The 14,925-nt window shown below is 39.0% G+C and overlaps 2 protein-coding genes across 2 annotated transcripts in view; one reads left to right on the top strand and one right to left on the bottom strand.

The window, feature by feature from the left end:
* The window catches only part of UGP2 (UDP-glucose pyrophosphorylase 2), a 54,245-nt gene that overhangs the window by 7,675 nt on the left and 31,645 nt on the right, over positions 1-14,925 (bottom strand). The window contains exon 4 of the mRNA XM_033176837.1: positions 1,238-1,423. Within this exon, the coding sequence (XP_033032728.1) occupies positions 1,238-1,423 (186 nt within the window). The remainder of the gene's footprint in view (positions 1-1,237; positions 1,424-14,925) is intronic.
* LOC117099725 (interferon alpha-inducible protein 27, mitochondrial-like) lies at positions 11,931-12,570 on the top strand. Its single transcript, XM_033239224.1, has one exon. The coding sequence runs from the start codon at positions 12,035-12,037 to the stop codon at positions 12,404-12,406; it is 372 nt and encodes a 123-aa protein (XP_033095115.1). The 5' UTR covers positions 11,931-12,034; the 3' UTR covers positions 12,407-12,570.

The following is a 14,925-nucleotide window of genomic DNA, read 5'->3' as shown; positions in this document are numbered from 1 at the left end:
GGGTTACATCACAAAATGTCCAAAACATCATCTGTACGTATCCAAATATACAGATTTGACATAAAACTGCTCAGCACGAGCCAGACATTTTGCTAAGCAATTCACCATGCACTTGCTCATTAAATCACTACCCTCTGAGATAGAAACTACTGTCTGTATTTTATGGATGACTAAACTAAGGCCCAGATAGGTGGTGGGTCTGGCAATGGCAGAGGCAGGACCCCCACCTCCCCACCCCAGGCAGTTTGAGTCTGGAGCTTGTGTACAGCTACAGTGCTCTGTGGCCTTACTGGGTAGGCAAGTGCTGATTAAGCATTTACTCTATGTTAACATCTCTGTAGGAATGAAAGTACAAATGTGACAAAGACATGGCTCCCTACTCTCAAAATTAATGATGAAAAATTTTGAATCACACCCCAACTGAAATCTTTTCAACCTCAGAAGAGCTAAGAGGCAACACAGAGTGTGAAGAAAACAAGGTCTTAGAAGCCAGACTGCCCTATGTTAAAATTTTAATTCTGCACTTACTAACTAGCTTGGGAACCTCGGACAAGTAACCAACCTCCTTGTGCTTTGGTTTCCTCACTGGTAAAATGGGGATCACAGTACTTACCTCACAGAGTTGTTGAGAGGAACAAATGAGTAAATTCATATCAAGAGCTCAGAATAATACTTGGTGGACAATAAGTGCTGAATACATGTTAGCCACTGCTACAACTAGCCGTTAGGATTATAGTTGCCAGCACCATACTAGGCAATAGGATAAGGAGATGGAAAAAATAAGGCCACTGCCCCAGAAGAGCTTATGGTATACGATTAATGACTTTGTCGTAAGAGAGAAGCCAAGTACAGTTCTTAGCATGCAGGGCCTGCAGCCAAATACATAACATCTTCTCCATCCTCCCAAAAGGGTTAATAAAGCAAGATCATCCCAGCCTTGATGAAGGCTGCCCCCAGAAAGAAAGTGGGTAGAAGGGTGGGATATCAAAAGAGAATCTCAACAGACCCAGAGATTTCAACAACCACAGGTGCTATTTAAGATCAAAAGCCTTTACATAACCTTAAGGATTTGCCCTTAAGAACACTAAACCTTTTTTCCACCAATAGAGACTAAAGATAGCAAGCTCTTTGGTTAGCTCAAATTCACATCTGCTACATTTTATAATATAACATTTATGATAACTTAAAAACTAAAAACTAGTTCAGTATCTCATGAGAAATGCTAAATGTTACTCACTTCAATTTGCTGAACAGTCAGATCCAGAAAAGTATTCTCATTCCTCACACCAATCAGACTTTTAGGGCCTTTGCAGCCCATGCTGGTTCCCAAACCACCATTGAGTTTCACCACCACTAGTTTGTTCAACACAGAAGATATATTATCAGGCAAGCCCCTGGCCTTTATCTTTTCATAGGGTTGAATCTGAAAGAAAAATAACATTGTAGGAGTAATTCAAACAGCTTTAAGGGACATTAAAACATATCAATCCCAGGATTATTTCCATGCTTCCATAAAGAGTTTTGGTTTCTCTGTGGAAAATTTTAATCAACTTTTCTTTAATGTCATAGGCCCTTGTGGCTCAAAATCAAGTACTTTAACAGGCAACTTCCCTTGCACACAGTAGTTCAGTGGATCATTTACTTTACAAAGGAGTACAAGAAGGGGGAAAAAGTTGTAGGCCCCATATATTGTCTGGCTGGTAAGAACATCCAGATCTCTTGGAGTATCTTCAAATACTCAGAATTCCCAATTTGCATCAACATAGCAAATGATCAAGTCATTTATTTAGACTCATCAAGTCTAAATATTTCTGGTGTATTATGGCTCTACTTCAATTCTGGAGAACCAGATAAAAAATTACACATTATTCCTTTTACCATAGGAGGCAAATACCAAAACACACTTGTTCCTTGCCATTCTCCTCTATTCAGTCATAAGTTTGCCTTTCAAAGGAAGGTGGCATAGACTTTTTGTCAAGTATGCACAAGGACAGAATTCCTTCCTCAAGAATTTAACTTTCAGGTGTCACCATATAAAAGCCAATACTGGAAAATTAAGTGTTGTCACTGTTCTAAGAAATGCCCTGGAAGGGAGGGAAAGAGCAAGAGATGGGGCTGAAGAAAACCCCAACTCAATCTCCTCCCTAGCATCCTCATCTGTTTCTGTGAGCAGAGGGCCTTAATCTATAACTTCTCCCTTATAGGAAAGGAACAGGGACAACTTACAGTGGAGGCCCAGATTCTTTTATTCAAAGCAGAGGCACAAGCAAGTCTAAACATCTTACAGTAAGAAGGAAACCTTTCAGAAAGATCACAATGTATTTTCTATCCATTTATGTGACATGTTTGCTGTTATTTTGTTTTAATGGAATAGGTCCTCAAACTGACTCTTCATTTACATCATGGTGTAGGACAGCTAACACATAATGGACTGAAAAAAGTAAAACTACCCCATAAGTGCTTTGTGGACATTAGCTGTTATTTGTTCTGCTACTGTAGGAACGTGTATGAGAGCGAGAGAGAGAGAAACGTGTAGGTGTGACTGGGAAAGAACTTGACAGGCTCACACTCTAGTGATCTAAGCATATGGAAGCAAAAATCTCTTTATGCTTGGTCAGAGGAGAGGAGAGGAGACAGGAGAGGAAGGGAGGGGAGGGGAAGGAAAGACCACTATGATGCAATGGCTGTAAGTAGTCGATTAATAGTTTAGAAGAGTCAGCAAATGGGACCAGGCCAAATGTTTTCCCATTATTTTGTAAAAGCCAAGAATTTCCATTTATCAGTTATTTTTCACTTCCTAGCAAGAACCTAATATTTACACAGGTCTCACAAGGATGTGGAAATCAGTTGAAAATCACCAAAAACTCCTAGTTCTTGTATTCATTTTAGGTTAAATTGTTAGTTCAGAGATAGTGTTACCTATTTATGTTTTGACTACACTTAAAAAAAAAAATAAGAGTACGTAGAAGCTATTTTCCACATGGTAGGAAAGGCCTGTCTTCCAATTTTACCTAAAATTTTTAATTGTGATACATCACATGCATAAAAGTTTATAAAAGATATAAAATATACATATACAGTTGAAAGAATAACATTTTTAAAAAGGAACACTGCCATGCATCTGTCCCTAATCACATTCCTCTTCTACCCCTATGGTAACCATCATCTGGACTTCTATTCTATAGTTTTACCACTTATGTGTGTAACAATATTTTACGCCATTTTATTTGTCTCCAACCTTTAAAATAAATTGAATCATACTATAAAGTAAGACCCATCTTGTCATTACAATATCAGGAATTTCAACAAGGCATACATATCACTGGGTTTGTTGTTGATATTTGAATATTCTATTTCAAATAGGGGTAAACATTATCTAGATGTAACTTGGAGTGAAAATTTTCATGTAACATCAATATTTTATCAAAGTATAAATGCTTATTATAAAAGTAAAAATGCTACAATAATTCTGAAAGCTATTAATTTTATATATAACAATTAATGTTTTCAAATAATTCAATAAGTTGGAAAACAGAATGACAATAAACATAAAACTCAGTACATCAGATAGGTATCTTTAGGAAAAGATTCTTCCCTTTTTGAGGGAACAAATATTTATACAAATTTAAATAATAACATGAGGCAGAAAACTCTAGATTACATCTTAATTCGAATCTTTACAGAAATATTTGGAATACTAACATTCATAGCATTAAACAAAGTGAGCTTTAGGAACCATGTTTAATTTTTAGCTATTTAATTTGATTTAGGACATAAGTCATCAAGAAAAAGTACTAACAGGAACTTTTTTTTACCTCCAGTGAAAATGAATTAAAAACCAAATGTCAACCTTGCTGCCTTAAAATTTCACCAGGAGAAAATAGAACTCCAAAATCATATGTATTCATGCTAAATCAGCTTTGATCCACACACCATAATAACAGAAAGTTCTGGCTGGGTGCAAGGACTCACATCTGTAATCCCCGCACTTTGGGAGTCTGAGGCAGGAGGATCACTTAAAGCCCAGGAGTTTGAGAACAGCTTGGGCACTATGGTGAGACCTTGCCTCTACAAAAAACAATTTTTAATTACCTGAGCATGGTGGTGCATGCCTATAGTCCCAGGTACTCGGGAGGCTGGAGTGGGAGGACTGCTTGGGCCTGAGAGGCTATACAAATATATTAAAAGCACATAAAAATGATTTATATAGACTGCCAACCCTTTTAAGTAGGAGAAAACAAATATTTGCCCAAGTTCTGAGTCCTAGGTACAAAGCTCCTTATAGAAACATGTTACTGGAAAGTTTTATTATAAATTTTAGTTAATGAAATTAAATGTGCTGCTTTTCTTTCCTGTACTTAGTCATGGAGACATAATCAGAGTCTGTTTTAAGTGTGAAAGCACAATACGATGATCAATTCAACAATGCTAAAAACATATCTGATTGAAGAACTATTAAAGATAAAAGTGTTATGCAATTATCAGTGACAAATAGGGTGAGAGAATGATTTAAGAATCACCAACATTCAGTGTTTCACCCACACTTTTCACCTGCTGGCTATGAGCTCTCATCATTCTGCTTCAAAGAAAGGCTATCAGAGAACATTTGCTTATATGAGATGTTCACACAAGATGGATCGGCAGTTATTACATTTTATATAGGCTGTCTGCACAAAAAAAATAGTCCCAAAATTATGCTTTGGAAGTAACAAAACCAACACAGCAGGACTTACTAACAACAGTTCAATTACCAGAACCTGCTAAGAAGTAACCAACTTATGTGTCCTAAGCATGCAGACTTCTTACAAGATACGCTGTGAAGATCTTCCACTCATTCTGTTTTAGAGAAAATGTAAAAATGTATGTTTATGCAATGAAAACTGATATTCAGAGACACACTTGTCAAGACAGCCATGACTCCATCGCCAAATTTCTAGATCCAAAATCTAAGATCTCAAGTGATTGTGGGGAGGAACAAGTGCATGCTGAAATATTTTTGAAAACGCACACAAAATAAGGTAATATAAATGAGAAAGTATTCAGAAATTATCTGTCAACATGCACAAAACTTCAGTTTGTGAGATAACTTCAAGGAAATGGCATCATTGCCATAAATTAATGAAATTTACAAGCTCAGGATACTGAGAGGACAGAGCTTCACTTCAGTCAGTTACTATTAGAGAGGAAGGAAAACTTAACATCATGGCATCTATATCATAATCAGCACATTCACTACTAGCAAAAATAGTTGGAAAATATCTTGCTCCTCCAACAACCTCCGTTGATCAAAGTAAGTCCATTTACTGTTACAGATGTGCATTATGGTGACCGCAAACACAATCTACCAGATAACCATGCTGATGAACTATTGTTCTTGCACTGTAACATCAACATGTTAAAGCTTGGTTACTAAATTTCTAAATAGAACTGTAACAACTGCAATTTCTTTGTTATCCCAAAAACTTACTCTATGATGGTGATCTAGATTCTCAGCCTCATATTGATTTTAACACTAGGACATTTGGCCTTCAGCCAAAAGGTATACTAAATATACTTCTAGTTTTAACTCAGATATCCCCAAGGTTGGCATCTTAAGAAACTGAGTTTGAATTTAAAATGTGATTCTGAATACTGTTCAAATATTTGGTATAAAATAAAACGAGCTGATCCACGGACAACATTCAGAATTCAAAAACCAAGTTAATAAAGACTTTTGGGAACAGGTCCTGGCAACTCACCATATAAAGACTTATTTACCATTCAAGTAAGTGCCAGATTTCTCTGTGATGTGTTGTATTTATAACCTTGCATGCTAAGTTAAGGGGGCAGAAAGTCACCCCACCTCTCAAAATGTCAAGGAACCATGGTTCTTTATGTGGTGCTTTCAATAATACCTTCTTGTCTTGCTATATCCAACCCTTAAAAGCAGCTAATTAAATGTAGGTCCTGCTGAGGAATGTTAACCACAGAGGACTCTCAGAATAACTGTGGAAAGGAAAGAAGTAACAGGGTATGAAGACAGGAGAAATATTTAAAGTGGTCAAGATAATGTTACTGTTGGAAGCCTCCAGGGGAGGTCTTTCACTGATGTTCCCTGACATACCCAGCCCCTACCCACCACCACCCCTCAACAGACACAGAGGTGTGCACAAAGGCACTAGTCATTCAATTCCAGGAAGCCAGGACACTTTTTGTCTAAAGCTTATTACATGTTAAATTTGGTGGTAAGCACAGCTTTCCATCACACAAATCACCCTATATCAGCAGAGGTGCTCTTTCTTGGTGACACTGTCCACACTCTCTACCAGGCACCTAACCAAGCAGTCCCACAGAGCTTTGTTCAGTTCAACAACCCAAGGGGCTATGTGTTAGAAAATTGCTTAGCAACAGCTGAAGTCACAGAGGACACACCTAGTCACAGAGACAAGTTTTAGGCCTGCCTTCCACTTTCCCTACTTAGCTCCCCCAGGAGAATGCACAAAGACATTTACTCAAGCAAAGATGGCTAGTATTCAGAGACAATCAGGGAGCATCACATATTGCTGGATACAGCCTCAATGTTACTCTGACTGAATCACTTTAGTCAGTCACTAGTGCAATCTTTGTGCTCTCAATCCTAATCACCCTGTTTCTCTCTTTCCCAAAACATGAATAAAATTCAGTGTTCTAAGACCTCTACTGCAACTAAACAGACAGGAGGGAAAACTCCACAGGTGAGGTGGGGCAAACTGCATAAAGCTCCTGGCAAAAGGTCCAGAGGAGGCCAGGCCACTCATGTTCTCCTCTCACTGGTGGAAAAGAATTGGCCAAATAGCTAACATCCTCTGGGGAATAAGTGAAAGAAAGTAATTGGCAATCTACTGAAGAACATGCTCTCAACGACATTCAGCCCTCTAGGATGTCAATGTAGTTTTTCTGCAGAAAGTGGAATGAGAATTTTAAAAAGATCTTTTTAAAACTATCTACCATGATCTGTACCTTGCCAAGTTTGTTCACAACTTAGTTTCCAGTTAGAAGAAAAGCCAAATTCATCACACAGTCATAGACACACTGTTCCCATTAGTAACAGGATAACCCAGTTCTTGGTAGCATATTTGTGCTATTTCTGGAGACACTGCCAAACACCCAAAGCAAGCTAACAGTACCTGCCCTGTATGCTTCACAAGGGTATGATTATTGCAATCTGAAAGAATTTTTTTTCAACAAAAGCAAGTTTGCTTGAAGGGAAATGAGCTGTGTAAACAGTTAACAAATTAGGAATGCCACTCCATATGTACAGAAAATGTTCCAAGAACACTGGCTTATTCACTAAACCCTTACTGCACAGGGTTTGTGTGCCAAATTCTGTGCTAGTCACTTTCATGTACTATTTCACATTTCTAAAGGTAATAATCAAAATCTAGATCATTTGCAAGATCCTACAAATTTACTTTATAACAGAAAAGTCATACCTAGAATATTGTTTTTGTCCGGTTGTGTTGCCATAAAGGAATCCCTGAGGCTGGGCGGTTTATAAAAAAAGAGGTTTATTTGGTGCACAGTTCTGCAAGCTGTACAAGAAAGAAGCCTGGTGTCAGTCAGCATCTGCTTCTGGTGTGCACCTCCAGAATCTTCCACTCATAGTGGAAAGCAGAGGGGAGCTGCTTTGTAGAGATCACATGGTGGGAAGCAAGATAAAAGGGAGGGAGATGCCAGGTGTTTTTCTTTTTTTTTTTTTTAAACAATCAGCTCTTACTATAACTAATGGAGAACTCATTCATCACCACAAGGACAGCACCAAGCCATGCATGAGGGATCCGTTCCCATGACCCAAACACCTCTCACTTTGCTAAGTTGCTAAATCCTATCAATAACATCAGTACTTCTTATCTGCACTCGCAGATACATGTGACACAACAGACCACTCTCTAAACCTTGAAGTGCTCTATTCCCCTTGACCTATGAAACACCATACTCTATTTTCCTCCTCTTTCTGCCTGCTCCTTGAAAATCTCATTCTAAGTAGACCTCCTCTTCTACACAATCAGCTTCAATTACTCCTGTCTCTATGGCAACATAACATACTCGGCTGCAAAGACAGAAGCCTGCTCATATGTGATCAATGACCAAGTCCTGTCAGTCTCATGACCTGTGTTACTGCAGTGGTCTCTATGATCCTTTACTTCTTTCCAACCCACCCTCCATCTCTCAAGTGGCAATCTTTTAAAAAAAGAATTTGGCATGTTTCCCTTCTTATTGCATCATTCACAAAATAAAGCACTAGTACGGCATGGCAGAGATTATTAGCTGCCTACCCCAACATCATTTTTTTCCCTTTCACTTTAGAACCCTGACTTTCAGCTGGGCACACTGCCATCCAAAATAAAAGACTCAATTTCCAGTCTCCCTTGCAGCTATTTGTGCCAAAGTTCTGGTCAACATAATTAACTAGAAGTGAATTAAAAGATTTTCAGGAAGTCTCTGTGAAAGGGCAGGGTCTGTGCCATCTTCCTTCTTCCTGCTGTTTGGACTAGAGGCATGATGAATAGTGTTCATTCTGGTGGCCATCTGGACCAAGAGGAGATACTCTAAGGATGGCAGAGCAGCCAGACAGAGAAGCCCAAGTTTCTGATGACCACATAATTGTCCTACCAACTGTGGATTGCCTCTCTCCAGATCTATTGTATTATTCTGGGTTTCTCTATTCTATGTAGCTGAATCTAATCCTAACTAGAAGACAGAGTTGGCAAGGTCCTTACTGATTTGACCTTTTTTACCTTCCACTCTTTCTTCTCCTACTACCCCTAACATGCTGCTCCAGGAACATGGAGCATTGGGTTCTCTAACATACCACATCTCTTGCTTGTAAGGCCTTGCACTTTTTCCCCTCACACAACTTCACCAACTACTTTATCTTTCTCCTCCACATCTCAGCTAAGACTGGCAATTTACAGGTTTTATGAGTCAACAGGTACTTGTGAAGATAAAAAAATGGACCCTCTTTCAGACTAGTTCACCACCCCCCAAAAAATAAAATGTTTGCTTACAATTTACTTCACTACATTGGAAATTTCATTCACAGAATATAAAATTAATCTTAGTAAGAGAAGTCATTTATTTCCCAGTGAAAATTAATTTGCAAATAGAGTAAAAAATAAACTTTACCTCTCTTCAAACTAAGTTTCAATGAGAAGGCTTCTGTTTGGCTTGAATAAGAAGTTGATGCTGTGATGTGGTTTGAGATTATTACATGCATACCATCTTTAACTGCCATTTCATTTTGACTTTTCTTTTTGATGGTCACAAGTGCTGAAAACCCTAATGCGCTCAAAAGCAAGTTCCCACAACTTTTGTTCTGTTAGTTGTATGCAGCCTGTGCTACAAACACCAGAATTCTCTAAGACTCTGAGAACTGAGTGATTCATGTGTGTCCTATATCTTTGAAAGTCAATAAGGTCATCTTTGCAGAAGTCTGCATCATTCATGCAGGATTGCACCATCCTGGATGTAAGGCCCACAGATGCAGAAGGTGAAATTGCAGTAATATGTGGAGCTCACTCTCCTCTGCAGCAGGACCAGAAGTGCTGGCTAGCATCATGGACACTCTACTGGCATACAGAGCATCAACACCTTGTCCAGCAAGTTTTGCATGTTATCATTTAAAAAACAGTTTCATAAATCTTTTTTTTTTTTTTTTTTGAGGGCACTGGCACACAATAGCTGGCTATACTGAGAAATGTCTGAAATTGCAAGGACATGCTGAAGGGAAATTATGTAGTTGCTGTTTCCTCCATGACCCGATTCAATAAACTACATCAATTCCAACATGAATTATATCATTTGACAAAAAGCCTCCTTTAAAACTGAATGAGGCATTAAAGTATAGTAACTGAGAGAGAACACAGGCTTTAATGCCAGGCTACCTGGGTTTCTTAGAATCCACCACTTATTCTGGCAAATTATTTAACCACTCTAAGTCTTTTTCATTTACTTCATTAATTTGCTATGAAGATAAATGAGATAATGCATATAAAGTGATTAGCAAAGTGTCTGGCCCCATAGTAAGTACGCAAATGTTGGCTGGTATTATTATTGCTTCACTGATTCAGACACACTCCCTTCACCCCTACCCAACATTTTAACATTTCTGAAAACAGGATCCACCATATAACCAATAGGTTCTTACAATTAGTTGGTTGACTTATTTTCTTTTTTAGTGGTACACAAAAGGTGTAACTTAAAAACAATGGCCCAAATTTGATGAAATACCATATTGAATTTCTAGGTTTCAAGTCATGAACTAGCTGAATGATCTCCCAGCCATGGGCTTCAGCCAAAGTTTCTCTCCAGTCATGTGTAACCTGAGGATATTAAGACAGAGGTCAACGAACTATGGGTCTGTGAGAGCTGCCACTTGTTTTCATAAAGTTTTATTGGAACATAGTTTACATATAGTCTACGGCTATTTTCATGCTACTATGGCTGAATTGAGTAATCATCCCCAGATTGTATGGCCTATAAAACCTAAAATATTTACTATCTGCCCCTTACAGAAAAGGTTTGCCAACCCCTGGTTTAAGAAAGTCTTCTGGGAAAAACCCAAGTTTTGATAGTATTTCTCCCTTTTCAAACCATGCTGCTTCTCCTAAAATAGCACCATACTGCCTGAGATGCCTCAGGATGGCCAGAGAAAAGAGGGTCTCTCTAAGGCTATATGTTGGCTTCATGCTTCCCCTGGCAAGAACACTGCCATATAAACAACCCCCTAGGGCTTTTGTATGTTCTCAGATTTCCCCAGGAGAGCAAAACCAGTAATATGTAATTGGTAACAGAAATCAGGCAATTTTCAAAACAGCAGAAAGAAAACTTGAGATTTAAAAAGGTTTTTGTGGCTGTGCACAGTGGCTCACGCCTGTAATCCCAGCACATTGGGAGGCGAAGGTGGGCGGATCACCTAAGGTCAGGAGTTCAAGACCAGCCTGGCCAACATAGCGAAAACCTGTCTCTACTAAAAGTACAAAAATTAGTCGGGCATGGTGGCAGCCGCCTGTAATCCCAGCTACTCAGGAGGCTGAGGCAGGAAAATTGCTTGAACCCGGGAGGCGGAGGTTACAGTGAGCCGAGATCGCGCCACTGCACTTTAGCCTGGGCGGTAAAAGCAAGGAGGAAAAAAAAAAGGCTTTTGTCCACTTGTGAGTCATCTAAAGTAATCAAATTCATAGAGACAGAAACCAGAATAGCACTTGCCAGGGGATTAGGGGAGGGGGAGTAGAAGGGAATGGGGAACTGTTCATTCTTTAATGCTTCAGAGTCGCAGTTTTACAAGATGAAAAAGTTCTGAAGATTGGTTGCAAAATAATACAAATATACTTAACAACACTGAAGGATACATTTTAAAATAATTAAGATAGTAAATTTTATGTTATATGTATCTTACAATTTAAAATTTAATTAAAAAATATTTTGTGTAAGTGTGTATGTGCAGTCACACATGTATGCCCCATCAAGGACCAAAAGGCAAAAGTATCACTTCCTTTAGAAGCCATTTGTGACCCTCAACCCTAGTAGTGAATCTGGTGCAGCTCCTGGCTTCAGGCGCTACCGCCTCCTATCACAGCAATTCTTACAGTCTCCAAACTGTCTGCTAAGTTCTCTGACTCTGTTATACGACCTTAAACTCCATAAGGGTAGTAACTGCCACTTGATACTCCCTACCATATTCATCACCTTTAACTAACGGGTTAGCTCCCCAGTGTTGGCAGCACTCAAACATTTGTGAATAAGTGAATAAATGAATGAAACAAACAGCTATTAATTAATGAAATCTGTTCTCTGAAAATTATTCCTTGTCCTACTTTTAAATCTTTAGTTTAAAACAAAAGTGGTTTGATCACTGATTAGAAACCAGATTACAACCACCTACTACTTTAATTCAAAAAATAAAATACTGGATCAACAGATATTATAGGAACACATCCAAGCTTAAGACGGTGGGGTCAGCTTCACATTCTCAGGAACTCTCCTTCTCTGGGCCACGGAATTAACCCGAGCGGGCATGGTGGCCTCCGCTTTCACCTCATCAGCAGTGACCGGTGTGGCCAAAGTGGCCAGGGTGGCCTCTGGCTGTGCCACCTGTGTCTTGCCCCTGGCGAGGATTGCTACAGTTGTGATTGGAGGAGTTGTGGCCGTGGAGGCTGTGCCCGTGGTGCTCAGTGCCTTGGGCTTCACTGCGACGAGAATCGCCTCGTCCTCCATAGCAGCCAAGATGATGTCCGCAGCGGCCATTGCCAATGGGGGTGGAGTTGCCCCGGGCAGCCTTGTGGCCACTCTGCAGTCACTGGGAGCAACTGGACTCTCCGGGTTGACCAAATTCATCCTGGGCTCCACTGGGTCTGCCATTGCGGCTGGCATTGCGAGGTTCTACTAGCTCCCTGCCCCTCGCCCTGCAGAGAAGAGAACCATGCCAGGGGAGAAGGCACCCAGCCGTCCTGACCCAGCGAAGAGCCAACTATCCCGAATGTACCTGGGGTGAAATATACCAGATTCCGCACGCCCAGAGGAAAATGAGAAATAAAGACGAATTGTTGCAAAAAAAAAAAAAAAAAAAAAAAAAAAAAAACAGATATTATATACAAGTTTGATGAAAGAAAACCTAAATAGAAAACTTTGCTTTGCATAAGAAATTTTATAGGTCACAAAACTAGTACAGGAAGTACAAAGCAATCCCTCTGTAATAAACAAATAGAATGAACAATCACATATTACAAGCCTGGAAAAGTAAATTTCCTAAGAAAGTTTTTTGTCTTCTACCACTTATAATTTATAAGCAAATTATCAAATCAAGTACATATTTTTATTTTACCAGCTATTAACTCCCATATATTTGGGGTTTTTAAAAATTAATTTTAAGGCCATGCGTGGTGGCTAACACCTGTAACCCCAGCACTTTGGGAGGCCAAGGCAGGTGGATCATGAGGTCAGGAGATCGAGACCATCCTGCTAACACGGTGAAACCCCGTCTCTACTAAAAATACAAAAAATTAGCTGGGTGTAGTGGCAGGCGCCTGTACTCCCAGCTACTCGGGAGGCTGAGGCAGGAGAATGGCGTGAACTCGGGAGGCGGAGCTTGCAGTGAGCCGAGATCGCGCCATTGCACTCCAGCCTGAGCAACAGAGCAAGACTCCGTCTCAAAACAAAAATAGTAATTTTAATTATTCTAAAATAAACGTTACTAACCTATGGAAAGGAAAATGTGAAGGCAATTTTTCCAGTGGTGGATTGAATCAGTTGACATATTCATAATCCTCACAGTCCAAAGGCAAAAATTTGTAACATTTTTACATGTAAGTAAACAGGTCTTTTCAAAGAGCTAGTTAGAAATCGTGGCACCAACACTGTCCTCCAAACAATTACATACACCAGTACTAACCCAATCATTCATGCTCAATATCCTTCAATATAATCTGCTACTTCAGCAGTTACTGAAGTCAGCCTTAGTAAAATTCTAAGCAAAAACTATATATTTGGGAGCCAGAATTATAAAACTCACTTATTTTCAGTCTAAATTTTGCACTGTATTCTCTAGGAAGCCAAATTTGAATAGTGTGCCTTTTTGTTATATTAAAGCATCAGAGCAATTCAAAATCCAATGACCGATTACTACAAATAAAAGGTTAGTTCTGTATTAAATGTGTCAAACAGCAGTTAATACAACAGCCAATGGAAAAATGATCAACTTGCTAATAAATAAAAATCTAAAGAAAAATTTAGAAATTTAAAAATATTTTTCATCTCAACTGGCAAATATGTTTTAAAGTGATAATATTAAATGCTTTAATAAATACAGTGAGATTGGCAATAAAAGAGACTGTAGGTCTCTACTCAAACGTCAACTTAGAGAGAACTTCTCTACCCAGCCTATCTAAAATATTACCTCTACCCCTTCATTCTCTGTTCCTTTATCTTTCTTTTTCTTTATTTCACTTATCACTACTTGAAATCACATTACATATTTTTCATTGTCCACTTCTTTACTAGATTGTAAACTAGAAACTAGATGAGTGGAGGGTTTTATCATTATGGTTCTCTACTAATATACATACAGTTGGTGCTCAAAAAATAGCTGTTAGACCAACAAATTAATATGAATGAGAGTGCAAATTGATATACTCTTTTTTTTTTTGAGACGGAGTTTCACTCTTGTTGCCCAGGCTACAGTGCAATGGCACGATCTCAGCTCATTGCCTCTCAGGTTCAAGTGATTCTCCTGCCTCAGCCTCCCAAGCAGCTGGGATTACAGGCACATGCCACCACACCCGGCTAATTTTTCTATTTTTAGTAAAGATGGGGTTCCACCATGTTGGCTAGTCTCGAACTCCTGACCTCAGGTGATGTGCCCACCTCAGCTTCCCAAAGTGCTGGGATTATAGGTGTGAGCCAGTGCGCCCAGCCTGATATACTCTTTTTGGAAAGCAATTCGAAATACATAACAAAACCTTCAAAAAGTTCATATCCTCTGAAGAAAACACCATTTCTGAACATTTATTCTTAGAAAATTCAGAAATGTAAAGTTTTACATTTATTACACGGTTTTTATAATAGCAAAAAATCGGAACCAACCTACCCAACTATAAAAGAATCCCCAGAAGTAACACACGCTGATACGCTCACACTACCATCAACTACAATATTTCCTTCAAGTGATTAACTGAATCCATTGTCTTATTTTCCACCATCAAGAAATTAAGAAAAGACATTTCATTTCCAAGGTTTTGCCATGCTTAATGATAGATGATCAAAGAACTGATCCTATGATGGCCGTTAACCATCCTTCCTAAAATTTCACCTAAACTTTGACAACTTAATGCCAAGGACACTGTGCAAAGCCTCCTCGGCCCACTAAACACCACATAATGAACACACACCAATTCTTTAAACATCTCCACC

This window comes from Trachypithecus francoisi, unplaced genomic scaffold (assembly GCF_009764315.1).
Source record: "Trachypithecus francoisi isolate TF-2019V2 unplaced genomic scaffold, Tfra_2.0 Lachesis_group17, whole genome shotgun sequence".
Classification (NCBI taxonomy): domain Eukaryota; kingdom Metazoa; phylum Chordata; class Mammalia; order Primates; family Cercopithecidae; genus Trachypithecus; species Trachypithecus francoisi.
This window is presented reverse-complemented; position numbering and strand designations above follow the sequence as displayed.

Bases quoted from the DNA above. Each gene is read 5' to 3' on its own strand.
- LOC117099725 (XM_033239224.1), top strand. From the start codon at position 12,035: ATGGTGGCCTCCGCTTTCACCTCATCAGCAGTGACCGGTGTGGCCAAA.